The 27938-nt window shown below is 40.1% G+C and overlaps 2 protein-coding genes across 3 annotated transcripts in view; one reads left to right on the plus strand and one right to left on the minus strand.

The window, feature by feature from the left end:
- The window catches only part of RABGEF1 (RAB guanine nucleotide exchange factor 1), a 63359-nt gene that overhangs the window by 2628 nt on the left and 32793 nt on the right, over positions 1 to 27938 (plus strand). For both annotated transcript variants that reach the window (XM_080681757.1, XM_080681758.1), the window contains exon 2: positions 25981 to 26166. In XM_080681757.1, coding sequence (XP_080537883.1) covers positions 25988 to 26166 — 179 coding nt within the window. In that variant the 5' untranslated portion in view covers positions 25981 to 25987. The remainder of the gene's footprint in view (positions 1 to 25980; positions 26167 to 27938) is intronic.
- Positions 18610 to 19097, minus strand: LOC308255002 (large ribosomal subunit protein uL23-like). Its single transcript, XM_080681762.1, has one exon. It carries the CDS (start codon positions 19086 to 19088, stop codon positions 18621 to 18623), a length of 468 nt encoding a protein of 155 aa, XP_080537888.1. The 5' UTR covers positions 19089 to 19097; the 3' UTR covers positions 18610 to 18620.

Consider the following 27938-nt stretch of genomic DNA (forward strand, 5'->3'; position numbering starts at 1 on the left):
ACATTATGTTGTTTCATATGACTGAAATATCTTGATATAATAGACTATTGTTGAAAAAACAGGATAAACAACAATTGCCCTATTTTTATCCTACTTAATATTATGTAACTCATATTTTATCTGTTTGATATTTGGGTAAGGCTAAAATGCTTTCGGAAAAAGGCTGCATTTATGGTGCTGCTTTCAAATTACTTAGTGAGATTCCTGTTTTTTTTTGTTTGTTTGTTTGTTTGTTTTTAATATATTTTATTGATTTTTTACAGAGAGGAAGGAAGAGGGATAGAGAGTTAGAAACATCGATGAGAGAGAAACATCGATCAGCTGCCTCTTGCACACCCCCTACTGGGGATGTGCCCGCAACCAAGTTACGTGCCCTTGACCGGAATCGAACCTGGGACCCTTCAGTCCACAGGCCGACGCTCTATCCACTGAGCCAAACCGGTTTTGGCGAGATTCCTGTTTTTGATGAAAGTTGCTGTTGGGCTAGAAAGTTGCTGACTAGCAAGTCTAGTCAGTTCCCATTCAGAATAAATACTGTAATTTTTATTGTATAGAACATTTTTTTTCATGTTTCTGGTAGCCGAAGAACTGTAATTATAATTAATTAATTAGATACATATGTGAGTCAGAAGTTGTCAGAATGACAAGTATGAGTTCATGAATGGGTAAATTTTTACACACTAAGAGAGTCTTTTTGTTGTTGATTCTCACCTGAGCTTGTATTTCCTATTGATTTTTAGAGAGAGTAGAAGAGAGGAAGGGGAAGAAAAAGAGAGGGATGGTGGGGAGAGAGAGAGAGAAACATCCATGTGAGAGAGATACATCAATTGAATGCCTCCCACATGCCCTGACTGGGAACAGGGAAGGAACCTGCAACCCAGGTATGTACCCTTGACCTGGAATTTGAACCCACGATTCTTTGAGACCAATGCTTTACCACTGAGCCATACCAGCCAGGGCCACATTAAGAAGAGTCTTAAGCTTTTTATTTTCCTTAAATGACAGCAAGGTGATTGGTGACATCTCTGAAGCAGGCATTTAGCCAGAGCCTTTAGGACTTTAAATTCTGTGCTGTCTCACATTAAGGAATGGTTGGCAGCATCCTCTATGCTAGGCACAGGGCAACTCAAGAGCTATAAAAAAATTTTGTGAATCATTTCTGAATTATATATATATATAATTTTTTTTTTTTTTTTTACTGATTTCAGAGAGGAAGAGAGAGAGAGAGAGAGAGAGAGAGAGAGAGAGAGAGAAAGAGAAATGATTGAGCATGGAACCCAGGCATGTGCCTTGACTCGGAATTGAACTGTGACCTCCTAGTTCATAGGTTGATGCTCAACCACTGAGCCACGCTGGCTGGGCGATTTGGTCTGTATTTTAAAGTAAAAAAAATGACTTTGGGGGATTTTTACACAGGGATATATTTATAATTTTCTGTGTGCCCCAAAGTTAAAAATACATAATGAAAGTGTTTTATTTTTGTATTTCCTCTGTTGTTAGAATTTCCTAATTTTAGATATAATATTTGCTAAAACATTTTTTTTTCTTTTGGAGCACAAAAAAGGTAATGCCTTTAGAAATTAAATTTATACAATGTTTGTTAATGGAAGAGAATATTTTATTGTTTTTTAAGAGGAGCATATTTACTTATCTTCCATCTTGTTCCAGAATGGACTCATAATGACTTATAAAGATACATACAACATATTGTTGGTAACATACAAAAATCAGGGATGATGAATTCAGGACTAAGGGAGAAAACTTAAGATGGAAACAGGAATAAGATCTGAACACAAACTATATGGCCTGAACTTATATTTGTTAGAGGATCACAAATTTAATTCTGCTTTTTAGTAGCCAGTTCAGAGAGAAATACAGGGTGGAGCAAAAGTAGGTTTACAATTGTGAGTAAGCAAAACACAGTTTATTTGTGTATTGCTACATATTATTTTTCATATGAACAACTGTAAACCTACTTTTGCCTGACCCTGCGTAGTCAGTTATGGTTCAGTGACCATAAGAGAAAAAACAAAAAACAATTTCTTCCTTAGCATTCCCAAAGGCTCCTATTGAGAACTTCAACTACATTCTTAGCTAAATACAGCATGCATCTCAAAGGACTGTGCTGTGTTTTACTTTGTTTTCTATTTTTTAATTAAATTTTTTTTTATTACTTTGTTTTTTAGTAAAATTCCTCATGTCTCCTTGTGAAGGTTGATGACATAACCTCAAAACACAATTCAGTAAAAGCAGTTTCAGTGCTGGCAAAATAATGTGATCTGAGTAGAGTGATTTAATTTAAGAACCTATTTTAGATTATCCAGATAAGTAGATGTGGATCAAACATTCCTCAGGTTACCTTCCATAAATATCTTGTTAAATATCCAGTGGAGCTTTTGTTAAGAATTTATCAGCAGTGGGGTTAGAGTTCGTGCTTCCTGACAAGTTTTTTGAATACATATATGTTTTATGCTGTTGGTTAATCACAGAGCCATATTTTTAGCAGGCATGCTTTATCATGGGGGTGGGGGCGGTATGAAAATGGAGGAGTCTGACAAGGACAAATATTGAAATGAAAATCACTTAACCTCCACACAGAGATGGGCTGAGGGGAATTCCATACAACAGACCCAAGATTCATTTCTGGAAGTAGGTTTGGGGTGTTAGCTCTGGCACAGACAGCATTGACTTGAAAAGTCCTGGCATATAATTTATTTTTAAGAAGGAAACACATCCATTCATCGTAGATGGAGTGTCCAGTAGATTAATATGTCTGTATTTTACATCAGTTAAAAAGTTGTTCTTTTCAGTAATAATAGTTCAAATTTATCCCGTGCTAGCATGAGCCCAGCACTGTGCTAATAATAAACTCTTTATGCACATTATCTTGCTCCTTTCCCCTTCTTCCTTCCTAAAAGAAAAATATAAACAAATGTGACTCATAGCAGTAATTTGTTCAAGGTCATACAAGAGATGGTATTTAAACTCAGGCAGTCGGACTGACTAAATGGTCTGCGCCTATCTATGACTTTACTACCTGAGATGGATTGGCCTGGGCCTACAAGATGGGGCTGGACCCATATGGTAAATAGAAGTAAACACATTGGCAAGAGTCAGAACCCACCATTACAAAAGGGCCTTGAACGGTTCTGGATCTTCCCATCCATAAAATGGGCTGGGAGCTACAAGTTCAGGGCATTTGGCCATGGTTTGTAAAGATAAAGAAAAAAATGTACTTTCCAGGCATCCATGAGATTAGGAAAACCACAATGATAGTGTGCCATTCTGGAAAAAGAGGTTTGTATTTATATATTAGAGTAAAATTTTAGCTGGTGATCTCACTGCTATGATTTGGTATGAATTTAGGTTATCTTTTTGTAGTGACATTGCTAGGTGTATGTGTTTGTTTTAAATATATATTTATTGATGTCAGAGAGGAAGGTAGAGGGAGTGAGAGAAACATCAATGAAGAGAGAGAATCATTGATCGGCTGCCTCCTGTATGCCCCTACTGGGGATGGAGCCCGCAACCCGAGTAAGTGCTTTGACAGGAATTGAACTGTGACCACCTGGTTCATAGGTCGAAGCTCAACCACTGAGCCACGCCAGCTGGGCTGTGTTCTTAAATCTCATTCTGTGTTTTATTAGGAATTCTATTGCATTATAGTTGTACAGATAAGTAAACCATTATTTATTGTGAGTTTTTATATGAAACTATTCCAGGTAATTCCAGATCATTTTATTTTGAAGTATTACAGTTCCTACAGAGAACACCCGTATTCATCCTTAATCAGTAAACAATGTGTGGAACTGTCCTTGCCTAAATATAGTTATGTAACATAGCAATTCCTTAATTGCATTTCCATAGAGCTTTTGACATTGTTTCTTAATTGTGTTCCTGAAAAAAAAATTGGGCTAGTGACCAAAGTTTTGAATGGGATATTATAAGAAGATGCAAATTAAAAAATATGAAAACATGTCCTAGCCAGTTTGGCTCAGTGAATGGATTGTCGGCCCATGGAATGAAGGGTCCCGGGTTCCATTCTGGTCAAGGGTATGTCCCTTGGTTGCAGACTCAATCCCTGGCCCTGGAGTGGGGGAGGGGGCATATGGATGGCAACCAGTCGATGTGTCTCTCATACCAATGTTTCTCGCTCAGCCAGCATGGCTCAGTGGTTGAGTGTCGACGTATGGACCAGGAGGTCACAGTTTGATTAGGGCCCACCCTAGTCCAGTATAACCTCATTTTAACTCATTACGTCTGCAAAGATCCTATTTCCAAATCAGGCCACATTCACAGTGTTCAGGTTCCATCTATTTTTGCGGGGAGAGACAATTCAACTGACAACATGGGATGGTGTTAGCAGCCTTTGAAAGTTTCTGCAGTTTAATTGGATTAAAATTTTGTTAAACACAAGGCACCTCTCAAAAACCTAAAACATAATGCAAATATTTATTTGAGCTATCTAACAAATCTGAATAAATATATGTTCAATCCAGGCTATTGCCTTTTGTTTTTCCTATCTCAGAGAGATGTGTGTCACTTTGTCCAGCCACAGCAATTGGCTAAGGATGAAATGGCAGTAGCAAAGCTAAAACTAAGATGTAACTTAAAAAAAATTAATTGTTGAAACCACTTTATATATTGCAGTTTGTTGTTACTTTAAGTGGAGTCAGAAGATAATTTTTGGTCATAAAATTATTGAATAAATAGACCAGTTGGGGGATTGGCAGTGCTTCTGTGGAAGAAGGGTAGCACATGGTTGACGTAGACTAATGCAGCCAGGTTATTTTGCATGTAATTTTGAGTTATTAGCCTGAAATATGGCATGCTCAGATTAGAGTTATAATTTCACTTAACTGGAAGACAAGGGTTTGATTTAGAACAATAGAAAATTGTTGTCTACAACTCATTTCTTAAGAATGCTGCTCTGCTGGTTCAGCTCATTCCAGCTGTTAATAAACTCTACATTCTATTCCAGGGTTTCATTATCATTTGGAATTATTTGGACAGGCTAGTGTTTGGATACTTTGTTTTGTTATATTTAAAATTGGAACTTTGCCATTGATATTCTGCATGAGGTTCACATTCATTTGCAATGTATTAAATGATAAGAAAGTTGGTGAAACTTGGGTACAGATTTGAAACAGTCTTTTTTTTTTTTAATCCTCACCTGAGAGAGAGAGAAACATAGATGTGAGAGAGAAACATTGATTTGTTCCTCTGATACAAACCCCAACAGACCGGGGGTCAAACCTGCAACCTAGGTATGTGCCCTGACCAGGGATCAAACCCGAGACCTTTCAGTGTATAAGACTATGGTCCAACCAAGTTACACTGGCCACTGCTGAAACACTAAGTCTTTGATTCAAGTCTGGTGTCTTCATAACATAAAGTCAAGGACTAAAAGAGCACCTATAAAAAGGAAAAAGGACGACACAGAAAAATGAGCAAAGAACATGAAGAGTGTTAAATTCTTCAAGGAAAATATACTAATGGCCAATAAATATCTATAAAGATGGTTAGCCTTCTTAAGGAAATGCATATTAAAACAATAAATGACTTTTTTTTTTTTTTTTTTTTTTTGCTTTTCAGATTGGCAAAAATTAAAGGTTAATAATCCAGTGTTTATGACTTTGTGGAAAAGTAGATTGTTTCATACACTGTAGGGTGGGAATGTAAATAGATATAATCTTTTTGTGAGGCCAGTTTGGTAGTATATATCAAAATTTAAAATGCACAAACCACCGTGGCCTGTGTGGCTCTGTTGGTTGAACATCGCCCCATGCCATGAAAGGTCCCTGGTTTGATTCTTGGTCCCAGGTTGCCAGTTCAATTCCCAGTCAGGTTGCATACAGGAGGCAACCAGTCCATGCTTCTCACTCACATTGATGTTTCTCTCTCTCCATTCCTCTCTCTCTAAAATCAATTAAAAAAAAATAAAGTAAAATATAATGCACAAACTCTTTGACATTTCATTTCTGTTTCTAGGAAGCTATTTCCATTTTGTGAATGGTCTGCTCATATCTTTATCCTGTATTCAGAGATTTATAAATCATCATTATTAACATAATTTCTAAGTATGATAAAATTCTTCATTGTCCTATTAAAATATTTTTTTAGTCTCTTGCTTTTTTAAAAAAATATGTTTTTATTGATCTTAGAGAGAGGGGGGAAGGGAGAGGAAGAGAGAGATAGAAATATCAATTTCAATGAGAGAAGCATCATCGATCCGCTGTTTCCTGCACAACCCCCTACTGGGGACCACAGCCTGGGCATGTGCCCTGACCTAGAATCAAACTGGTGACCTCTTGGTGCATGGGATGGCACTCAATCCCCTTAGCCACATGGCTGAGCTTGCTTTTCTATCTTGGTTCTAAGGGGAGCCTTTTAAATATTAGATAGAAGTTTCAATTTATGTGTTCAAACCTGTTTTCTTTCTGATTTCTACTGTAGCATGTAAGCTTAGATAGATCTCTTCTCTTTAGAAGTTGCATGGCCCAGCTGGCGTGGCTTAGTGGTTGAGTGTCGACCTATGAACCAGGAGGTCATGGTTTGATTCCTGTCAGGGCACATGCTCGGGTTTCAGGCTCGATCCCAGTGTGGGGCTTGAAGGAGGCGGCCAATCAATGATTCTCTCTCATCACTGACGTTTCTATCTCTCTCTCCCTCTCCCTTCCTCTCTGAAATCAATTTAAAAAGTTGCATAAATACTTGATTTTAGTTTTTTTTTTAATTTTTTCATTTGTCTTTTTTATTTTTTTTATTTTTAAAATATTTTTTATTAATTTTTTACAGAGAGGAAGAGAGAGGAGAGGGATAGAGAGCTAGAAACATTGATGAGAGAGAAACATCAATCAGCTGCCTCCTGCACACCTCCTACTGGGGATGTGCCCGCAACCAAGGTACGTGCCCTTGACCGGAATCGAACCCGAGACCTTTCAGTCCGCAGGCCGACGCTCTATCCACTGAGCCAAACCGGTTTCGGCTTTTCATTTGTCTTTAAAAATTTTAACTCTTTGCCCTAACCGGTTTGGCTCAGTGGATAGAGCGTCGGCCTGCGGACTGAAGGGTCCCGGGTTTGATTCCGGTCAAGGGCACGTACCTTGGTTGCGGGCACATCCCCAGTAGGGGGTGTGCAGGAGGCAGCTGATCGATGTCTCTCTCTCATCGATGTTTCTAACTCTCTATCCCTTTCCCTTCCTCTCTGTAAAAAATCAATAAAATATATTTTAAAAAAAATTTTAACTCTTTAAGATACCTGTAATTAATTTGGGGGCTACCAGATTACTGGCCAAGTTATTCCAACATGGTTTATTGAAAATTCTCCCCTTCTCCTTTCTCTAATATTAAATTATTTTGTATATTATGTTAGCATTTGTATTTTGTATATTATGTTAGCATTTGGGTCAGTTTGTTGTATAGTGATTTGCCAGTTTTGTTGCTAAGTTCACAGTTTTGTTTTATTAATTTTTACACAGAGGAAGGGAGAGGGCTAGAGAGTTAGAAACATTGATGAGAGAGAAACATCGATCAGCTGCCTCCAGCACAACCCCTACTGGGGATTGAGCCTGCAATCAAGGTACATCCTTGACCGGAATCGAACCCGGGACCCTTCAGTCCGCGGGCTGACACTCTGTCCACTGAACCAATCTGGGTAGGGCTTGCAGTACTTTTTAAAATATATTTTTATTGATTTCCGAGAGGAGGGGAGAGGGAGACAGAAACATCAATGATGAGAGAGAATCATTGATGGGCTGCCTCCTGCATGCCCCCTACTGGGGATCGAGCCTGCAATCCAGGCATGTGCCCTGACAGGGTATTGAATCTTGACCTCCTGGTTCATAGGTCTACATTCAACCATGGAGCCACACTGGCCAGGCTGAGTTCACAGCATTTTAACTACAATAGTTTGAAGAAAATTCAAATCAATAAGTTAAATTAATTTAGAAAAAATTTTAAAATCTTGCTGATGAGATGTAGAATAATTTTGTGAAGTTCAAAAAAGTCTTTTGGATTTTTGCTGTCATTTGCAATAAACTTAGAAATTTTGAAGCATGTGTCATTTTTATAATATTTAATTTTCTCATTTTGTATCTTAGTGTATGCCTTACCAACTATTTAAACCTTTTTTATATCTCAGTATTTTTGTGTAGCTCACATAATTTTTTTATTAAAATATTTCCTGGTTGTTTTTACATTTTGATACTATTGTGAATGAAACCTCTCTTTATATTTTCCTAAATCTTTTTATTTTCCTAGTTTGGTAGGCTATCATGAGTTCTATAAATTCCATGTACACATATTTAGCTTGTTTCACATAAACATAAATTCTTTTGTGAAACTTTAAAATGAATTAATTCTTCAGTGTTCATAGTGTTTTAATTTCTTCAGGCATAGATATAGAGTTATGTCTTTCATACTAGACAGTAAGCGCCATGGAGATCTTTTTGTTTATTTTTACATTTTCCATGTGTCTTTTTTTTTAATTAAAATTCTTTATTGTTGAAAATATTACATATGTCTCCTTTTTCCCCCATTGACCTCTCCCTGACTGCTCCTGCCCCCCAGTATATGCCCTCGCTCCCCTATTGTCTGTGTCCACTGGTTAAGCTTATATGCATGCATATACGTCCTTTGGTTGATCTCTTAACCTCCCCATCCACCCCCGCCTTCCCTCTGAGGTTTAACATTCTGTTCGATGGATCTATTTTTGTTCATTAGTTTATGTTGTTTATTATATTCCACAAATGAGTAAGATCATGTGAAATTTATCTTTCTCCAACTGGCTTATTTTGCTTAGCATAGTGCTCTCCAGGTCCATCCATGCTGTTGCAAATGGTAAGAGTTCTTTTTTTTTTTTTACAGCAGTGTAGTATTCCATTGTGTAGACATACCAGTTTTTTAATCCACTCATCTGCTGATGGACACTTAGGCTGTTTCCAAATCTTAGCTATTGTAAATTGTGCTGCTGTGAACATAGGGGTGCATATATTCTTTCTGATGGGTGTTTCTGATTTCTTGGGATAGCTAATAAAAGAAGAATATGCAAATTGACCATCACTTCACAATAAAGATGGCGGCGCCCACAGCCAATAAGGAGGGAATATGCAAATTGACACAACAAAGATGGCGGCGACCGGAGCAGAGCGGGCTGGGGAGGAGGGGTTGGCTTCCTTCGTCACACCCAGCTACCGAGGAAGCCAAGCTGGCTGGAGCGCATGCACACTGGGGGCTTGGCTTCCTTGGTCGCAGGTACAGCCACCGTGCTGGGCCAGATTGACGTCCTGCTGGCCACGCCACGGGGGTTTGCGGATCTGCACAGCCGCAGGCCTCCGGTGCATGCATCCTCTTCCCTCTCCCCCCTTCCCCCCCCGGCGTGCGAACGTCCCCCAGCGCACTGTCACCCACGCACGCCTGCAACAGTCCCGGACCATGGTTCTCGCAAGTGCCCCCCTTCCCCCTCCCACCCCTCCGCCGCACTTCCATCAACCCCAGCATGCCTACATCCCCCACAGGACGTGCGCATATCCCCTCCAGCACACTCACGTCCTTTGGAGAGTGTCTGGGTGTTCTGGGTGCTGGGGGTGGGCGCCTGTGAGATGACAGTGAGAGGGCGGAGTGGTGATGCCCTGTTCCCGGGGAGGCCAGTGCAGCGACAAGATCACCTCCGTGGGGCTAATGCAGGTGCTGAGGCGGGAGCAGGTATGGACAGACACACCTGGTGGGCGCGGGTGGCCCTCGCTGAGGTGCCTTTGGTCAGCATTCAAGATCGGGAACGCAGAGGAGGCGAGGAGTTCCGTCCTCTCGGTGAAACAGTGGGATAGTCCGGGCGACTGCAGAGGAGGAATGTGCACTTTGGGTGCCAGCACCCATGAGCGAAGGCTGCCCTGACTGAGCCTCGCTCGCTTGGGGCCTAGTGCACTTCTGCTGGGCAGTGGGTGACAGGATGTGCTTTTCCAAGTTAATGAGAGAAAACATTGATTCTCCCGCTGCCCACGAAGGTAGAAAGTGCAGTGGGGAGACATGCGGGGAGTGAGCGAGGTTCCCTGTCTGGGGGTTCCAAATCTGCCATTGGTTCCTTTCACCGCTGACTAGAGATATACAGGGTGTCCCCCCAAAATGGGTGTAAGCATAAAAAGAAAGAAACAATAATGGAGCTGTCATCTGTTAAAAGTGTGGGCACAAACCAGCAGTCGGACATTCCCTGAGGGGTCCCAGATTGGAGAGGGTGCACCGGGCCTCTAGTATTCTTAGAAGTGGGATTACTGGGTCAAATGGGAGTTCCATTTTTAGTTTTTTGAGGAAACTCCATACTGTTCTCCACAGTGGCTGCACCAGTCTGCATTCCCACCAGCAGTGTACGAGGTTCCTTTTTCTCCACATCCTTGCCAGCACTTGTCATTTGTTGATTTGTTGATGATAGCCATTCTGACAGGTGTGAGATGGTATCTCATTGTCATTTTGATTTGCATCTCTCAGATGATTAGTGACTTTGAGCATCTATAATAATAAAAGCGTAATATGCTAATTAGACCAGACCTCCTTCCGGACAACCTTCTGAACGAAGCTGGGGTTGTGAGGGAAGCCTGGGTCCCAGGTACCTGCCAGTGGCCAGAGGGAATCCCAGGTCTTGGGTGCTGGGGGGAAGCCTGGGTCCCAGGTGCCAGAGGGAAGCTGGTGCCAGCAGCCAGGGGAAGGAAGGCCTTCTCTTGCATGAATTTCATGCATCGGGCCTCTAGTTTTTTCATATGTCTCTTGGCCTTCTGTATGTCCACTTTTGAAAAGTGTCTATTTAGGTCCTTTGCCCATTTTTGATTGGATTATTTATCTTCCTTTTGTTTATGAGTTCTCTTATGTCTTTCATACTAGACAGTAAGCACCATGGAGGTTTAAACTGCTTTTACTTATATTAGAATTTGATTCCAAGTGCCTCTCATATAGTGTAAATCAGTATATAAATATTTGTTGAATAGATGAGTGACAAGTAGGGAAAATACTATAAGAATATAATGACTGTCTCTGGGTGATATTTTTTTTTCTTTCTACTTTATTATCTACTTGTCCATATAGCTCCGGTTTTTCTGTTTTTCTTTTTTTAAATACATTTTTATTGACTTCAGAGAGGAAGGGAGAGGGAGAGAGAGACAGAAACATCAATGATGAGAAAGAATCATTGATGGGCTACCTCTCCTGCACGCCTCCTACTGGGGATTGAGCCCGCAACCTAAGCATGTGCCCTTGACTGGAATCAAACCTGATACCCTACAGTCTGAAGGCCAACGCTCTATCCACTGAGCCAAACCAGCTAGGGCTAGCTCCGGTTTTTCAAAGAATAAACATCTATATGTATATATAAGTGATCGGCCAACCGGCCAGTAGGTATGATGCACACTGACCACCAGGGGGCAGACGCTCAATGCAGGAGCTGCCAGCAACTTTGCAGAGTGCCCTCTTGCACTCCTGGACCCCTTGGGGTTGTTGGACTACTGGTTTCGGCCCGATCCCCGCAGGCCAGGCCGAGGGACTCCACCTACCAGAGGGACCCCACTCACTCCACAGACGCCCTTTGAGCCCCGGCACCACCCCAGGTGCGGCTGGCTGGGGAGGGACCGCAGGAGTTTGGCTCCAGGGAGTGTCTGGCCCAACTCACCCAGTCCCGCCCCACCAGCCACCTTCTCATTATTTCCTTTCAATGTGCACAAATCTGTGCACCAGGCCTCTAGTTTTTTATTATAATTGGAAAGAAGCAAATTTAAGGGAAAAAGTTTTATTTCTTAACTGAGGTCAAAGGATAGTTATCATTTTGGTAGAGTTGATTTGATGTTTCCTATAAATCCCAGGTGAGTTGTTTAGAGGAGTGATCTGTGACAACATGACATTGAACCCAAGAATAGGAGGAAAGCAGGACTCTCACAAGGAAGATAGTGAGAAGCTACACAAATCCACATGATGGTATCTTCCCCCGCCCTCCCTTTTTTTTTAATGAGGTGAAGAATATGGTTTGCATGCAGAGCCATAAGGAAGAACACACACAGCTCTAGACTTTGTATTCCTCTGGCTCTTTTTAGTGTACTTCAGCCCACATTAAATCCTAGCCCTGCGCAGAATTTACAGGAATTTCAAGTATCTCAAACAGTTTTTTACTCTGTCCTCCTTAATGTGAGTGGGCCAATTGAATGATGCATTCTTAATGCCCAGGTTGCTCAATAAAAGCCTACTTCTTGGAGTGTAGTGCTCAAACGGGAACTGGGTGTGTCTGTTCTAATTTTTCTCCTGGTTGCAGTGGTGACAGTATCTTGCCTCTGGAAGGTCTTTTTTGCCTAGGAAAAACAGAATTGAGTCTCAACATTGATCTCCCTAACTGAAAAGTATACGCTATGTAGCTCTGGTGCCTACTCTATATATGTGGACTGTGCCTGCTTTGCCCCACTGAAACAGAGCTGTCATTACCACTACATAGCCTTTCAAATCATAACATGCACTTTTGGTGGTTCACTTGCTTGCTTTGTTTTCCATACTGAGAAACAGAAATGATCTTATGATATGTTTAACTGTCAATACACATTGGTTCAATCATAGGTGTTTATTTTTTAAATTTTATTGGAATTTTTAAAAACTTTAATTTGAGCCTGGCTGGCATGGCTCAGCGGTTGAGCATCAACCTATGAACCAGGAGGTCACAGGTTCAATTCCAGTCAGGGCACATGCTCGGGTTGAGGGCTCTATCCTCAGTGTGGAGTGTGCAGGAGGCAGCCTATGAATGATTCTCTCTCATCATTGATGGTTCTATCTCTCCCTCTCCCTTCCTCTCTGAAATCAATAAAAAATATTTAAAAAACAAACAAACAAACAAAAACTTTAATTTGAAATTACAGATTAACAGGAAGTTGCAAAGGAAGTACAGAGAGGTACTGTGTACTCTTCATCCAGTTTCCCCTCAATGGTTACATCACACAAAACTATTGTGCAATATCAAAACCAAGAAATTGACATCTATACAATGGGTGTGTATAGTTCTGTCATTTTATCACATGTCTAGATTCCTGTAACCACCACCATAGTCAAGATCCAGAACCATTCTATTACCAGTAAGGCCTCTCTCATGCCACACCTTTATAATTACAACCTGTGTCAATAGTCCCCAAGACTTTCTCAGGTTTGTTAATTTGCTAGAAGTACTCCTGGCTATTTTTATTACAGTGAAATGATACAAAAAATGATCAATACAGGAAAATGGTAGAATTAGCAGAGTTTGGAAGATACCAGGTATGAACTTCTAGGAGTCTTCTCCCAGTGGAGCTGTACAGGGTACATTTAATCCTCCAGCAACAAACTGTAGCAACATGTGTGATGTGTTTCTGTTAGGGAACCTGACTTAAACTAGGATTCCAGGTTTTTTATTGGAGGCTGGTCACATAGGCATAAGTGCCTTCATGATTGACTACAGTTGCTAAAACTTTGGGCCCCAGAAGGAAAGCAGGTGTTCTCCATACATTACACCGTTTGCATAAACTGGTCTAGACAAGTTGGCACAATGTGGTTCAAGGCTCCAAGCTAAAACACCCTTATCAGTTAGTACATAAGGACACTCTAATACCTCAGTGTCTAGGATCCGAACAAGGGCCAATCACACAAGCATGTACATTCTGAGAATGTACATGATTTGAGCAACTCAGGCCTGCTTAGCTACTTCTTTCCTGCACACCTTTCCTTACCCTCCCTTGTTAGAAACAGATCGGATATGGAGAAACTGTGCTGGGCCTAAGATGGAGGTGAGAGTTGGGTAGGTTGGGGTAGCTACTACTTTAGATAGAGTGGCCAGGGAAAGTTATATAGGTATTTCAGTTGTACAATTCTATGGTATTTTTAAATACCTTTCTGAAAGTGTGACGGGAAAGCTGAGACCTAAATGACGAGAGAGAATCACCATATGAACAGCTAATAGCACAGCATTCTAGGCATTAAAACACCTGTGCAAAGGTGACAGAAATGTAAAGGAGGCCTATAACAGTTTTCTGTTGTTGCCATAACAAATTACCACACACTTATTGGCAGCTTAAAACACCACCCATTTGCTATCTCAAAGTTCTGTAAATCAGAAGTCCTGGCCAGCTCAGCTAGATACTCTGTTAAGGATTTCTGGAGGTCATAAATAAGGTGTAAGCCAGCCTGGACTTTTATCGGAGGCTATGGGGAGAATCTGCTTCCAGACATACTCATGTTGGCAGAATTGAATTCCAAGTGATTATAGGGCTGAATTCTTCATTTCTTTGCTGGCTGTCAGTCAGAGGTCATTCTCAGCTTCTAGAAGCCACCCACATTCCTGGGCTTATGGTTTCTCTACCTTCAAAGCCAACAGTAGTTCTCTGGTGTTCCATTGTGCCCTCCTCTTCTGATTTTTATTTTAAAAACAATTTTATTGGGGTATAATTCACCCATTTAAACGACACAACTCAATAGCAGTCATCACTATGACCAACTGTAGAACATTTTCATCACCTCAAAAATATTTCCAGACACTTTAACTATTTACTTTACTCCCATCCTCTCCCCTTCAGTCCTAAGCAACCACTAATCTACTTTGTCTTTGTAGATTTCCCTGTTCTGAACGTTCATATGAATGGGATCATGTGATATATGGTCTTTTATGACTGGCTTCTTTGACTTAGCATCACGTTTTCAAGGTTAATTGTGGCATGTATTGGTACTTAATTCCTCTTTATGACTGAATAATAACAACATTGTATGATATACTGCATTTTGTTTTTCCATTCATCAGTTGATGGACATTTGGGTTGTTTCCACCTTTTGGCTATTATGGATAATGCTGCTATAAACATTCATGTACAACTTTCTGTGTGGACATAAGTTTTTGTTTCACTTGGGTAAATACCTTGAAATGGAATTGCTGGGTCATATGGTAACTCTGTTCAATGGTTTGAGGAACTGTCAGATGGTTTCCAAAAGTAGCTACACAATTTTACATTCCCACCAGCAGTGATTGGGGTTCTCATTTTTTCACTTCCTTGTTAACACTTATTATTATCTGACTTTGTTATCCTACTGGATGTGAAGTGGTAGCTCATGGTTTTGACTTACATTTCCCTGATGATCAATGAAGTCAAACATGTTTTCTTGTGTGCTTATTGACCATTTGTATATCTTCCTTGAGGAAGTGTCTATTCAGATCTTTTACCCATTAAAAAATCAGGTTATTGCCCTAACTGGTTTGGCTCAGTGGATAGAGTGTTGGCCTGCGGACTGAAGGGTCCCAGGTTCGATTCTGGTCAAGGGCATGTACCTTGGTTGCGGGCACATCCCCAGTATGGGGTGTGCAGGAGGCAGCTGATAGGTGTTTCTCTCTCATCGATGTTTCTAACTCTCTATCCCCCTCCCTTCCTCTCTGTAAAAAAACACTAAAACAATAAAATATATTTTTTAAAAATCAGGTTATTTATCTTTTAAAATTGAGTTATAACAGTTCTTTATATTATATTTCTGTGCATAAGTTCTTTATCAGATATATAATTTGCAAATATTTTCTCCTGTGGGTTATCTTTTTACTTTTTTTTAAAAATATATATTTTATTGATTTTTTTACAGAGAGGAAGGGAGAGGGATAGAGAGTTAGAAACATCGATGAGAGAGAAACATCGATCAGCTGCCTCCTGCACACCCCCCACCGGGGATGTGCCCGCAACCAAGGTACATGCCCTTGACCAGAATCGAACCTGGGACCCTTCAGTCCGCAGGCCAACACTCTATCCACTGAGCCAAACCGATTAGGGCTATCTTTTTACTTTTTAAAAAACTTTTTAAATTTATTGGAGTGACATTAATAAAATTATATAGGTATTTCAGTTGTACAATTCTATAACACATCATCGGTATATTGTATTGTGTGTTCACCACCCCAGCTCAAGTCTCCTTCCATCACCCGTTATCTTCCCTTTACCCTCTTCTACCTCCCCCAACCCCCTTTTGCTCTGGTAATCACCAAACTGTTATCTGTCTTCACTTTCTTGATGCGGTCCTTGGAAGCACAGAAGTTTTAGTTCTGATGAAGTACAATTTATATGACTTTTGTTGCTCTTGTTTTTGGTGTTATATCTAAATATCCTCTTCTGGGAGTTTTTATAGTTTTAGCTTTTGCATTTAGGTCTTTGATCCATTTTGAGCTAATTTTTGTATAGTGTGTGAGGTTAGGGCAGCCGTGGGCAAACTACGGCCCGCGGGCCGGATCCGGCTGTTCTATCCGGTTCTCTTGCTCTCCCCTCCGCTCCTTTACTTTGAATTTATATTAGTTCACACAAACACTCCATCCATGCTTTTGTTCCGGCCCTCCGGTCCAGTTTAAGAACCCATTGTGGCCCTCGAGTCAAAAAGTTTGCCCACCCCTGGTTAGGGTCTGACTTAATTCTTTTGTATGTGGCTATTCAATTATCCCAGTGCCATTTGTTGAAAAGATCTTTCCTTTTTCATTGAATAGTTTTGGCACCCTTATGGTGACCATAAATATGTGGGTTTATTTCTTCTCTCATAATTCTATTTTATTGATCCATATGTCTTTTCTTATACTAATACCACACTGCTTTGATTATCATGGCTTTGTGGTAAGTTTTGAAGTTGGGGAAGTATAAGTGCTTCTATATTCTTTTTCAAGATTGTTTTGCTTATTCTTGGTTCCTGTCCTCTTTTTCATTTAGAGTTCATGTGCTTATATTGTGCCCACATGGATAATCCAGGGTAATCTTTCTATTTTTTAAAAATATTTTTTATTGATTTCAGAGAGGAAGGTAGTGGGAGAGAGAGATAGAAACATCAATGATGAGAATCATCGATTAGCTGCCTCTCGCACTCCCCCCACTGGAGGTCAAACCCAGGACCCCTTAGTCTGCAGGCTGATGCTCTATCAGGGCTAATCTCCCTATTTTAAAGTCAGCTGATTAGTAAACATAATTATCTGCAGTCCTTTTTTTTTTTTTTGCCATGTAAGGTAACATAATCACAGGTGAAATACCAGAGAGCAAAGGTCATGGGGCACAAAGCCTGTGGGGCTGAGATTTGTGAAAAGGTTGAGAATAGTAGGAGCAGAAGTTGGACAGAGAGATATAAATGAAAGTTGTAGAAATATTAATTTGTCTGAAGTCATATTTCTATTAAGTGGCAGAACTGAAATTTGAATGCAGATTTGACTAATCATTATGATCTTATGACCACACCAAATTGGTCTTTATAGACTCATAGCAACTATTATTGTTTTTATCTTAATACCTATTGAGCTCTTAGTATATACTAAGCAGAATTCATAGAAATCCTGTTATATTTTTCTAGCTCTAGAATAGTACCTGGACAAGTCTTTGCGTGCAGATAAATAGACTGTATTGGAACCAATGTAAGAAAAAAAGAAAAGAACAGTGGGGGATCAGGATTGTGTCTCAGAATCTGAGGGTAGGCAGGCAGCTGAACCTTAGGAATGGACTGAAACTGAGAAATGGAAACCTTTCAGGACCTAGAGAGTATTTTTCTTCTGCTACTTTTCTCTGCTTCTTGGTGTGTATCTATTTCACTCTGCAGACCTGTTATCCTGTTACTCAGGTCACCTGATGGAAATGGTCATGCCACACTTCCTCAATCATTCAAGAGAACAGCCCAGATTAGCCTCATTTCCAAAACTTCTGTTTGGGTCACATGTCCATCTCTGGTTCAGTCAACTGTGGCCCTGAAGTGGCAGGTATACAAACATGGCTGCTGGCAGCCTACCCTTGTGGATTGGGATAACAGTTCCTCAAGAAAAGGAAGGTCGATGGCACATGTGTTAATTTTAGCGTTGCCCGCGGACTGAAGGGTCCCGGGTTCGATTCTGGTCAAGGGCATGTACCTTGGCTGCAGGTTCCCCGGCCCTGGTTGGGTGCATGCAGGAGGCAACCAATTGATGTGTCTCTCTCATATCAGTGTTTCTCTCTGTCTCTCCCTCTCCCTTCCACTCTCTCTAAAAATCAGTGGGAAAATATCCTCAGGTAAGGATTAAAAAAAACCTTATTTTTTAATTTTTTTATTTTTTAGTAACACAGACCTGTGCTATAGTATTTGTAGTATAAAAACTTAAAAACTTACTGAATTGATATAAGGAAAAATGGATATTTCATTTTGTCCATTCCTTTTCGAATTGAAGAAAGGGACCACAGGATGATAATGGTGAAACATTAGCTTAGGCTCTCAAAATAGTTTGATGGAATTTGGGATTAGTATACATATAGGCTCTAGTGATGTCCCTGTCACTTACTACCTTTTTAAAAATATATATATTTCTTTATTGATTTCAGAGAGGAAGGGAGAGGAAGAGAGAGACAGAAACACCAATGATGAGGGAGTCATTCATCAGTTGCCTCCTGCATACCCCACACTGGGGATCGAGTCCACAACCCGGGCATGTGCCCTGACCGGAATCGAATCGTAGCCTTCTGGTCCATAGGTCGATGCTCAAGCACTGAACCACACTGGCCAGGCACTACCTTTTTGATTGAATAGATCATAAACTTCACAGTCTTGGTGTCTTCATCTTTTTTTTTTCCAGTGTAAAATTTTGTATTTAGAATTAGGCAGCTGGACTCAGTTTAGATGATTCCAATTTTGTTGGCAACATCCAAAGCATCATAGTCAGGAGCCAGTCGAACATATGCCTTCTTCTCGCCATCAGGCCTGATCAGGGTGTTGACCTTGGCCACATCAATGTCATAGAGCTTCTTCACAGCCTGTTTGATCTGGTGCTTGTTGGCCTTGACATCCACAATGAACACAAGTGTATTATTGTCTTCTATCTTCTTCATGGCTGACTCGGTAGTCAGGGGGAACTTGATGGCATAGTGGTCAAGCTTGTTTCTCCTGGGTGCGCTCTTTCGAGGGTATTTAGGCTGCCTTCGGAGCCTTAGTGTCTTTGGCCGTCGGAAGGTGGGTGACATGCGGATCTTCTTTTTTGTGTGGCTGTGGACGCCTTTCAACACTGCTTTCTTTGCCTTCAAAGCCTTTGCTTTGGCTTCGGCTTTGGGAGGGGCAGGGGCTTCCTTCTTAGCTTTCGGCGCCATCTTTGTAAAAAGGGTCTTGATGTCTTCATCTTTATTGTAAAAGTAGAGAACCTAGGGAACAAAGTCTTGAAAGTTTCTTTAATTTAACATTCTAGACTCTGGGTAGATTTAGTTCTTCCTCTCTACCTCAACCTCATCTACTAAATAAGTATGTTAAATCTAAATGCTGTCCTTGGAGGGCTTTAATTTTGTAGAGACAGCAAAGAGTTTTTATAAACTTTCAAGTCTCTCTGCCATGACTCATTAGTTAATTTTTACAGATCCCACCTGCAAAGTGTGTTGCCACTACTCCCCTTTCCATTCCCACTGCATTGCCTTCTTATTGTAGTTGTCTGTTGAACACCATCCCTGTCTCCTGTTCTTTTCCCCCAATCCAACCTAGAAATTGCCTCTCAAAATTTTTTTTATTTTTTATTATTTTTTTTGGTTATTCCTCACCCGAGGATATTTTTTCTATTGATTTTCAGAGATGGTGGAAGGGGGAGAGAGAGAGAGAGAGAGAGAGAAGAGAGAAACATCAGCATGAAAGAGAGACATTGATTGGTTCCTCCTGTACGTCCCCAACTGGGGCCCAGGATTGAGCCCGAAACCAAAGTGTGTGCTCTTGACTGGAATTAAACTCGAGACCCTTCACTTTGGAGGCTGATGTTTTAACCATTGAGCAAACAGGCTGGGGCTCAAGTTTTTATTTTTAATCATACAGTAAAATTGAATTTGGGGGGGGGTCTATAGTTTTTATTGTTGACAGTATTACAGATGTCTCCCATTTTCTCCCTTTTTGCCCCCCTTCATCAACCCCCACCCTACCCCAGCCCTTTTCTATTCTATTGTCTGTGTCCATGGATTATGCATATCCTATATAATAAGAGCTTAATATGCTAAGTGTCTGACTGTTCGACCAGTCACTATGACGCACACTGACCACCAGGGGGCAGACGCTCAACACAGGAGCTGTCCCCAGGTGGTCAGTGAGCTCCCACAGAGGGAGCGCCTCTCAGCCAGAAGCCAGGCTTACGGCTGGCGAACGCAGCGCCAGTGGCAGTAGCCTCTCCCGCCTCCGTGACAGCACTAAGGAGCAGCAAGCCAAGCGGTAAGGAGCAGTGAGCAGGCGGGTGGTAAGGAGTGAGGGGTCCTGGACTGTGAGAGAGCGCAGGCCTGGCTAAGGAACCCCCCTCAACCCCCGAGTGCACGAATTTTGTGCACTGGGCCTCTAATTGTAAATAATGGTGCTATGAACATAGGGGTAAATATATTCTTTCTCATTGGTATTTAGGGATTCTTAAGATATAGTCCCAGAAGTGGGATTGCTGGGTTGTGCTATTTTATTTTATTTTTTATAGATACCCTTCCCTTAATCCTAATTCCTAACAAACACTGATCATACAATATGTAAACTTTTAAAACTGGCTTCATTCACTCATCATTAAGCCTTTGAGATTCATACAATTTTTGGCTTTGTCAGTACTGCTCCTCACCCGCCCCCGCCCCCCCTTCTTCTTCTTCTTCTTTTTTTTTTTTTTTTTTTTTTGCTGAGAAGCATCCATTGCATGGATGTACCACAGTTTGTTTATCCATGCACTGACTGAAGGATATTTTGCATCCTTGCTACCACGGGTATTGTTGGTATTTTTAATTTCAGCCATTCTAATAAACGTGTAGTGATATCTCATGGTGAGTTTAATTTACATTTCTCTAATAGATGATGACGTTGAACAACTTTTTTCTCTAATGGATGATGATGTTGAACAATATGTGCTTATTTGCCATGTTGTTAAGAACTGTGAAGGACCTGAGTTTTTACTGTGCTTACAGGTAACAAGTGAGCCTGCCACAGTTTTCATGCATGCTGGCAGAAGACTTGAGATCCTGAGTCAGACACATAGTACTTTACTGTTCAAAGGGCATTTATAAAACAAGCTTCATCTTCACATGGGCTACCTTTACTCCCAAGTCGCATAGGGGCGATGTCACAGCTAAGGAATCCAAGCTTAGAGAACACAAATCTTTTAAAACAGGCAGCAAACAGACCTGCTTGACCTTTGACCTGGAGGGAAACATTGTATCTGTTTTACTGGACAGTACACAAACTTGTCCTCTGCTGGGGTGGGAGTGGGGGAGATAATTACGTGTTTCTTTTAAGAATGTTAAGATATTCAAGGATGCTTGCAAAGACCTCTTGGACGAAACTGTGAGAATTGTCTCCCAGCATGTATGTTTTCTTCAGATCACTCTCTTTCAAGTCTTTTGCCCATTTGTAATTGAGTGGTTTCTCTTACTATTGATTTTTGAGCAATTTTAAATATATTCAAGATACAGGTCCTTTGTTAAATTTGTGATTGCATGTATTTTCTCCCAGTCTGTAGTTTGTCTTTTCATTTTCTTAATAGTGTCATTTGCAGAGCAAAATTTTTTAGTTTTGTTGTCCAGTTTGGGCTGCAAGTTCTAACCCACCTTCTGTGATTCCAATGTCTGTTCATTTTTCAAAGACTTTACAGTACTGTTTTGATCTGTTTCATGTATGTGTCAGTTTGAAACTTGTGCAGTGTCTCTGTTAGTTTGAATTTAGTCTTTTGTCCTGAATAGCATCAGATCCATTATACACAGCTAGAGGTGGGTGAGCCCAGGAGTTCACAAACAACATATTCAGGTTGCTTTCTTGAGTTCTTGTCAGTGTGTTCTCCTATACGTTTTTTGTTTCCTAGGTTCTCATCTTTTCTGGCCAGAAAACAGTGGAGTTAGTTATCCTACTCTGTCATATACACTGTACTTCCATGACTGTCTCACATTTGGGGCCAAAAATGGGAGGATAGAGAGTGGGGGAAATTGATAATTCCCCTTCCTCAGCGTTTGGTTTCTGCAATCTGTCTTTTCAGACATTGCTGTATGTGGTTGCTTGGGTGCTGTGGCTCAGGAGAAGAGGTTAAAAACAATAAAATAGAGAGATTTTCATATTTCCTTTCAGTGTTAGAAGTTCCCTTTCTCCTTCCTTGAGTCCGAAGTAGAGGATCTATCTCTGTGCCTTGGTGTGCGTTTCTGGGTTGGCTCAGTGATACTGGAAGGAAAAATGATAAACTTACCCAGGGTTTGGTGATATATTGAATTCTGGTCTTCTTCCCCAATTCTCCTCCTCCCTTTTGCCGTTGAGAATCCCCAAATTAGTGCTCAGTGTATACCATACATATTTTATAGCTAGACTAAGACTTCATGTGGCCCTTGTTGTCTGTTGCTTTTTCTTGTTTTTATTTTCATGCTTGACTTCCTTCTAAGGGTCACCCCTGTGCTTGCATACCTTAATGCTCAGTCCAAGATTGTTGTTTGTTCAGACAAAGAATTTGTGCGCAAACACTGCTAGCCAGTAAGGCTTCCTTCCACTCTGGCCAACAGAGCCTGTGCATACACACAGGAGACAGAGAGAGGCCAGTAGAAAGAGCTGGTGGCCTGAAGTGTAAATGCACCCCTTGGCTAACACACTGACTCATCAGCATAAAGGAAGTTTTGTCCATTTTTATAGTTGATTTTGGGGGAGGAGAATTTATTGTCCACCTTACTTTATAAAACAGAACTTCATCTCTCAAGTTTTAATGTCTTAAAATAGAGATCTCATCATGATTTCCCCTTTTCAGGAGCTTTCAGTGGTGGTTCAATCAGACTGTATAACCTAAAGTTTTTAAAAGCCATCATATTGCCAAAACCGGTTTGGCTCAGTGGATAGAGCGTCAGCCTGTGGACTGAAAGGTCCCGGGTTCGATTCCGGTCAAGGGCATGTAACTTGGTTGCGGGCACATCCCCAGTAGGAGGTGTGCAAGAGGCAGCTGATCGATGTTTCTCTCTCATCGATGTTTCTGACTATCTATCCTTCTTCCTTCCTCTCTGTAAAAAATCAATAAAATATATTTAAAAAAAAAATAAAAGCCATCATATTTGACTCACACTTAACTTCTTCAGTTAATCTATTTATACTACATAATTTTCTTTCCTATTTCCAAGCTTTTTGTAAAAGATGTTCTTCCTGTATAGCATATTCTTCCACTTTTGTATCATTCCTCCAAGACCCTCTAAGGTTGAACTCAAAATTCTTTAAGGTCTACATCTCCATCCCCTGGCCCAAGTGGTCTCTTCATGCTCCTTAAGTCAGAATTACCTTGTCTTTTTCTTCCCCGTAGTTTCATAGCACTATCTTTCTGCATTGCTCAGTATGCCTTTTGTTTTTTTGTTTGTTTCTTTGTTATGAACTTCCTGAGGGAAAGTACATGTTCTGTCAGTCGTATTAACAATGGTATCTAGCCTGCTCTGTGCACACAGTTGGCACTTAGTAAATTATGGTAGGATCCACAAGATACAGGACTTACTTTTTTCTAGACATGTGAGCTTCTTGAATACATGCTGTGGAGTGCCACTTTTTCCTGTGCTTGCTTGGCAGTTAGTTTATGGGCAGAAGAATGAAGACTATTTTATTCTGTGAATTTAAATGGAAATTGGTAGGTAGCAATTTATAATACAATCCTGGTGCTATGAGCAAATAAGACATGGCATAGTAGAAAAGAAAACAGACTTAGGGACTTGTTAAGGTATTATTTCAAATTTTAACTCTAACATGTGTGACATTAGACAGGACCACCCCATCCCCCTTTTCAGAGCTTTCAGGTGGTTCTGCCTCACTCCCTTAACAACTATAACATGGTAGCAGCAAAAATAAAATAGGGATTGGTAAATGAGTCAACCTAATAGTATTAGTAAGATCTAGTTGATTGCCAGAGATGAAGACTACCTTACCAAATAAGGAATCTTGTTAGATAATAGCTTTGCAGAAAATTCAAATTATTTTGCTGGTCTATAAAGGAAAGTCATAGCTAAAAATTTGAGCATTGGGTGCTATGGCTCAAAAATTTTTTCTGGTTTCCTAATCAACTTATGACACATATTTAAATTGGTTTCTCCTTCTGACTTTATATCTTACATAAGTCCTCAAATTTGTATCAAATCTTGCCCAGTTGGTGTGGCTCAGTGGTTGAGTGTCGAACTATGAATGAGTAGGTCATGCTTCAATTCCCAATCAGGGCACATGCCCAGGTTGTGGGCTCCATCCACATTGGGTGGTGGTGGTGGTGGTGGTGCAGGATGCACCCTATCAATGATTCTCTCTCATCATTGATGTTTCCATCTCTCCTTTCCACTCTGAAATCAATAAAGATATATTAAAGAAAAATAATTTGTATCAAATCTTAAAGGAAAACGTATTTACTGTTTAAATGAAGGCTGAATAGAGAGCAGCCCTATCTCCATATGCAATTCAAAACACATATTGAGCACCTTAGCACCATGCTGTGTTCTGTTGGGAATATAAAGCAGCTCCTCAAGATGCTTCTAGCCAGGAGTGGGCAAACTTTTTGACTCGAGGGCCACAATGGGTTCTTAAACTGGACCGGAGGGCTGGAACAAAAGCATGGATGGAGTGTTTGTGTGAACTAATATAAATTCAAAGTAAAGGAGCGGAGGGGAGAGCAAGAGAACCGGATAGAACAACCGGATCCAGCCTGCAGGCCGTAGTTTGCCCACGGCTGTGACTAGACTAAGCGAGAGGAAGTCAAACATGCGATTCTGTTTTTTTTTAAATCCTCACCCAAAGATATGTTTTTATTGATTTTTTTTTGCGGGGGCCGGGGGGGAGAAATAGCGATGTGAGAGAGAAGCATCAACCAGTTGCTTCCCATATGTTCCCTGTCCAGAGATCAAACGCCCAACTTTTTGTGTATGGGATGACGCTCCAACCGAGTCATCCAGGCAGGGCGGAAATGATCCTTTATGATGAAGTAGAATGGACTTAACTGGTTCCTAAATAAGTAATGTTGTAAGAGTGGAGGTTCAAAGTTAATTCTGGGTGGAAGGAAGCTCATGGGAAATTTCATTGAAGGGATGATCCTTAAAATGAGCTTTCAATAGTGAATCATCTTTGAAAAAGCAGAAGAAAAGTATAGGAAAGAATTCTAAGCTGAGGCACAAACATGCATGGTTTGTTTAGGAAATGGTCATATGAAGATTATTGTGCTCAGGGATGTCAGTTGAGTTTGGACAAATAGATTGGGGACAATGTGGTACAAGGATTTTGGAAGCTCACCTGGTTTTGAATTCCTTCTCTTTTGTTTGTTTTCAGTAGAATTTATGTACTTTTGAAAATTTCTCTGAATCTCAGATTTCACATGTAATAAAATGAAGATAATATCTACCTTGGGGTTTGTTTGTTTTTGCCATAAATAATTATATTAAGTACCTGTCACAATATTGTGACAACTAGTGGGCTCATGTTAATTTGTCCTAGATTGCAGAGGTCCCTGAATGCCTTCTTGAAGAGTTTAGATTGTTCTGATGCTTTAATTATATTCATTTTCTTGGTAAACGTTGAATTATTTTATTTGAGACAAAACATTCACTTTTATATCACTCTATTGATTTTTTTCTGCGCAGACGTTTTTAAGTTTGCTGTAGTCCCATTTGTCTATTTTGTTACTTGTGCTTTTGGTGTAATATCCAAGAAATCGTTGCCAAATTCAATGTCATGAAGTTTTCCCCCTATGTTTTTTTCTACGAGTTTTATAATTTTGTGTTTTACTGTTAGGTCTTTAATATAACATTAGTCCTTTCTTAAAGTGTTCATTATGTAACTGGGCAGGGATAAGAAGTCTTTTCTTTAATATGACTATGTCAAGAATTTCCTTTATTTAAACTCTTTCTTCCCTCCCTTTCTCCTTCCCTACCTCCTCCTCCTCTCCCTTTTCTTCCTTCTCTTCTTCCTTCCCCTATAACTTGAAGATACGAAATCGTTTTTGGGGTATTAATTGCTGTGCTGATAGAATAATTCATTTTCAACAACACTTTCTTGTTATTTGATTAACAGGAAGAAAATGAGCCTTAAGTCTGAACGCAGAGGAATTCATGTGGATCAATCAGAGCTCCTGTGCAAGAAAGGATGTGGTTACTATGGCAACCCTGCTTGGCAGGGTTTCTGTTCCAAATGCTGGAGGGAGGAGTACCACAAAGCCAGGCAGAAGCAGATTCAGGAGGATTGGGAACTGGCAGAGCGGTAAAAAGACTTAACTAGGGGTGGTTTTGCAGTGATATAACTGGATACATAGTACTGTTATTGTCAGAATACGTTTTTTTCTCTTCTGTCTTGAGCTATCAGCAAGTCAGACTAATATTAAGAGAAAAAAAATTTCCCCTCTTCTCACTCAGCATTTTATGAATAGCTTCAGTGCCTTCATTTTCTCTTTTGTCTTACCATTTAAGTATTTTGTGTTTGAGGTGTGTAGTTTCCTAATATAGACAATAACATTTGGGAGTAGAAGAACAGAGGTAAACATACTTCATGGTGGAGGCTAAATGAGGTGATATTTATGATGTCCTTAGCACAGGACTTGGCACATGGCTCTCGTCAAGCATTGTTTTTCCCCATTTTTTGTTATATCCAGCATGGCATCTGGCACATCACAAACACGTAGTATATACAAATCAACAAATTTGTACTTCTTGAATTATGAAAATTTAACTTTTCCGAAATGGGGTTTTTAGGTCAGAAGTATTATTTGAGAAGTTTGTATTATCCAGAAATATGATTATGATAAAAATTAAAAGATGGCATAGCTACTGAGCATAGGAACTAATAAAATGCCACAAATAATGTTAATCCTTTGCCAGAGCATACTTGAAACTGAAACTTCTCAGTGAAAGAAAGTCAAGCTGAACTCTGACCACTTTTGCTAGTTTTATATCTAATTAGCCACATTTGAGTGACCACTTTTCTAACATCTGTGGTGAACTCACAGAATTATAAAGTACACTCACTCCTTTCAGTGACTCCATGGTCAATCAAAGAGAGAAAAAATATATATAGAACATTAACTATTCTTTCAGGTTTCTCACTGCACTCCTGATATTCTCAGTAGCTGATCTATTTCATGAAGAAGTAGAGGATACTAAACATGAATGCTCTTAGCTTTCTTCCCTCTTCACTGCCAAATGTACTAATATCTATATTACCTTCTGTTTTGTTTCAGAGAAAGATGTATCTCTATTCCATTCTCAGACTAACCACCTCTCCCTGTGATTTTGTTGCTATTTCTTACTCCTTCCAATTGTAATCTCGCTTCAGGATTCCTATAAGCGTGAGAATCACCTGGATGGAAATCTTGTAAAAACAATGATTGCTGGACCTCATTCCCAGAGTCCCTGACTTTATTAGGTTGGGAGTGAGGCCTGAAAATTTGCATTTATGACAAGTTTCTAAGTGATGCTGATGCTACTGTCTGGGGAATCACACTTTGAGAACTATTGTTCTATAGATAGATTTTGAGATTTATTATAAATACCTCAAATTCAGCACATCTAAGGCCAAAATTAGTGCTTTTATTTACTCTAATCCCCATTTTCAACATTTTCTCTTAACCTCTTTCTGAATAACCATTAATTCAGTTGGCTAAAAAACATTGGCATATTCTTAATTTCTCCTTCACTTCTCATACTATCTACAACTAATTGTGCAAATTCTACTTTTTTGAGCTTAGAGAAGTCTTTTTAATTTCACCTTCTTCTGTATTCTAGGTCCTATTTTCTCTCACTTAAATATTTGTAATATATTCTAAATTATTGTCCCTGTCTCTAGTCTCTCTGCCCCTCCCATTGTCACACAACTGCCTGTATTATCTTTCTAAGTACAGATCTGATCATGGTAACTTACTGGATTTACAGTCTTTTTGGTTTCCCACCATATAGTGAAATCCAGGATGATAGTGGGTCCATAGCCAAGGTTTCTTATCATCTGGTGCCTATACACAAATAAGCCTCATATTCATCACA

Source organism: Plecotus auritus (assembly GCF_963455305.1).
Source record: "Plecotus auritus genome assembly, chromosome: 7".
Classification (NCBI taxonomy): domain Eukaryota; kingdom Metazoa; phylum Chordata; class Mammalia; order Chiroptera; family Vespertilionidae; genus Plecotus; species Plecotus auritus.

Excerpts from the sequence above, each read along its gene's own strand:
- LOC308255002 (XM_080681762.1), bottom strand. The coding sequence starts at position 19,088 with ATGGCGCCGAAAGCTAAGAAGGAAGCCCCTGCCCCTCCCAAAGCCGAA.